This window comes from Peromyscus eremicus, chromosome 3 (assembly GCF_949786415.1).
Source record: "Peromyscus eremicus chromosome 3, PerEre_H2_v1, whole genome shotgun sequence".
Taxonomy (NCBI): Eukaryota; Metazoa; Chordata; class Mammalia; order Rodentia; family Cricetidae; genus Peromyscus; species Peromyscus eremicus.
Window position 1 is genome coordinate 81,507,702 of NC_081418.1, and position 1,144 is coordinate 81,508,845.

The 1,144-nt window shown below is 46.2% G+C and overlaps 1 gene segment (V, D, J or C); it reads left to right on the forward strand.

The window, feature by feature from the left end:
• Positions 1-214: 214 nt before the first annotated feature.
• LOC131907020 (immunoglobulin kappa variable 1D-13-like) lies at positions 215-698 on the forward strand. The segment is given in 2 exon segments: positions 215-263; positions 376-698. Coding segments are annotated over 2 exon segments (372 nt in total).
• Positions 699-1,144: the final 446 nt, after the last annotated feature.

A 1,144-nucleotide genomic window follows, 5' to 3' on the forward strand; every position in this document is an offset into this window, starting at 1 on the left:
GGGAGCATATTCCGTACAAATAAATCGGTGCTGCCTCTCTGTTTTGAGACAAGAGAGACCACAAGCTTTTAATGAGTCACTTGGCCAGTCCTATGGCTGTGTTCAGGCTTTGCTGATTTGCATGTGCCCAGAGCACAGCCCACTGCCCTGAGGACTTCTTCATAGTCAGGTCACACCCTGTGCTAGAGTGAGCCTCAGACAGGTCCCAGCAGACATGAGGGTCCCCACTCAGCTCTTCGGGTTGCTGTTGCTCTGGCTTACAGGTAAGGAAGATAGCATTGCAAATTTATTCATCTTACTGTGGTCAGTGCTGCCTGTTTTCTGAGAAATTCCTCTTCTAACAGAATTAATTTGCTTTCAATTTTCCAATCTCAGGTGGCAGATGTGACATCCAGATGACCCAGTCTCCAGCCTCCCTGTCGGCATCTCTGGGAGACAGTGTCACCATGACATGCCTGGCAAGTCAGAGTGTTGGTGCTTTGTTAGCATGGTATCAGCAGAAGCCTGGGAATCCTCCTAGGCTCCTGATCTATAGCGCAAGCAGCTTGGCAGATGGGGTCCCATCGAGGTTCAGTGGCAGTGGATCTGGCACACAGTTTTCTCTCAAGATCAATGGCCTGCAGCCTGAAGATGTGGCAACTTATTACTGTCAGCAGGGTAACAGTTACCCTCCCACAGTGATTCAAGCCATGACATAAACCACCCAGGGAAGCAGAAGTGAGAGCCTGCCCTGATTGCTTGTTCTGATGTCTTCAGTTGCTGACAGTCTTTCTCTTTGCCTGGATTTAAAGGCCAATGTGATGTTTTTATATATGAATCAGAGGAACTGTTCTATGTCATGAATGTATGTCCTCTTCCCGAGCTCTAGCATTAAAAACAAGGGAGTACTTTGCATGACTTCCATGAAAAATTAAAATTTTTCCAGTGTAACAATACAGCAAGAACTGAGATTCATACAAGAGGATTGTCAAGGCCCCCATCCCCAACGCACATATATACCAAAGTGGAGTTACCATGGAAAGAAAACTTTTATCTAATTATATATAGGATTAAAGTCCTGAGGAAGCAGGTTGGTGAGATAGCTTAGTGATTAAGAACACTAGCTGGTCTGCTACAGGACCCAGGTTTGATTCCCAGCACACAT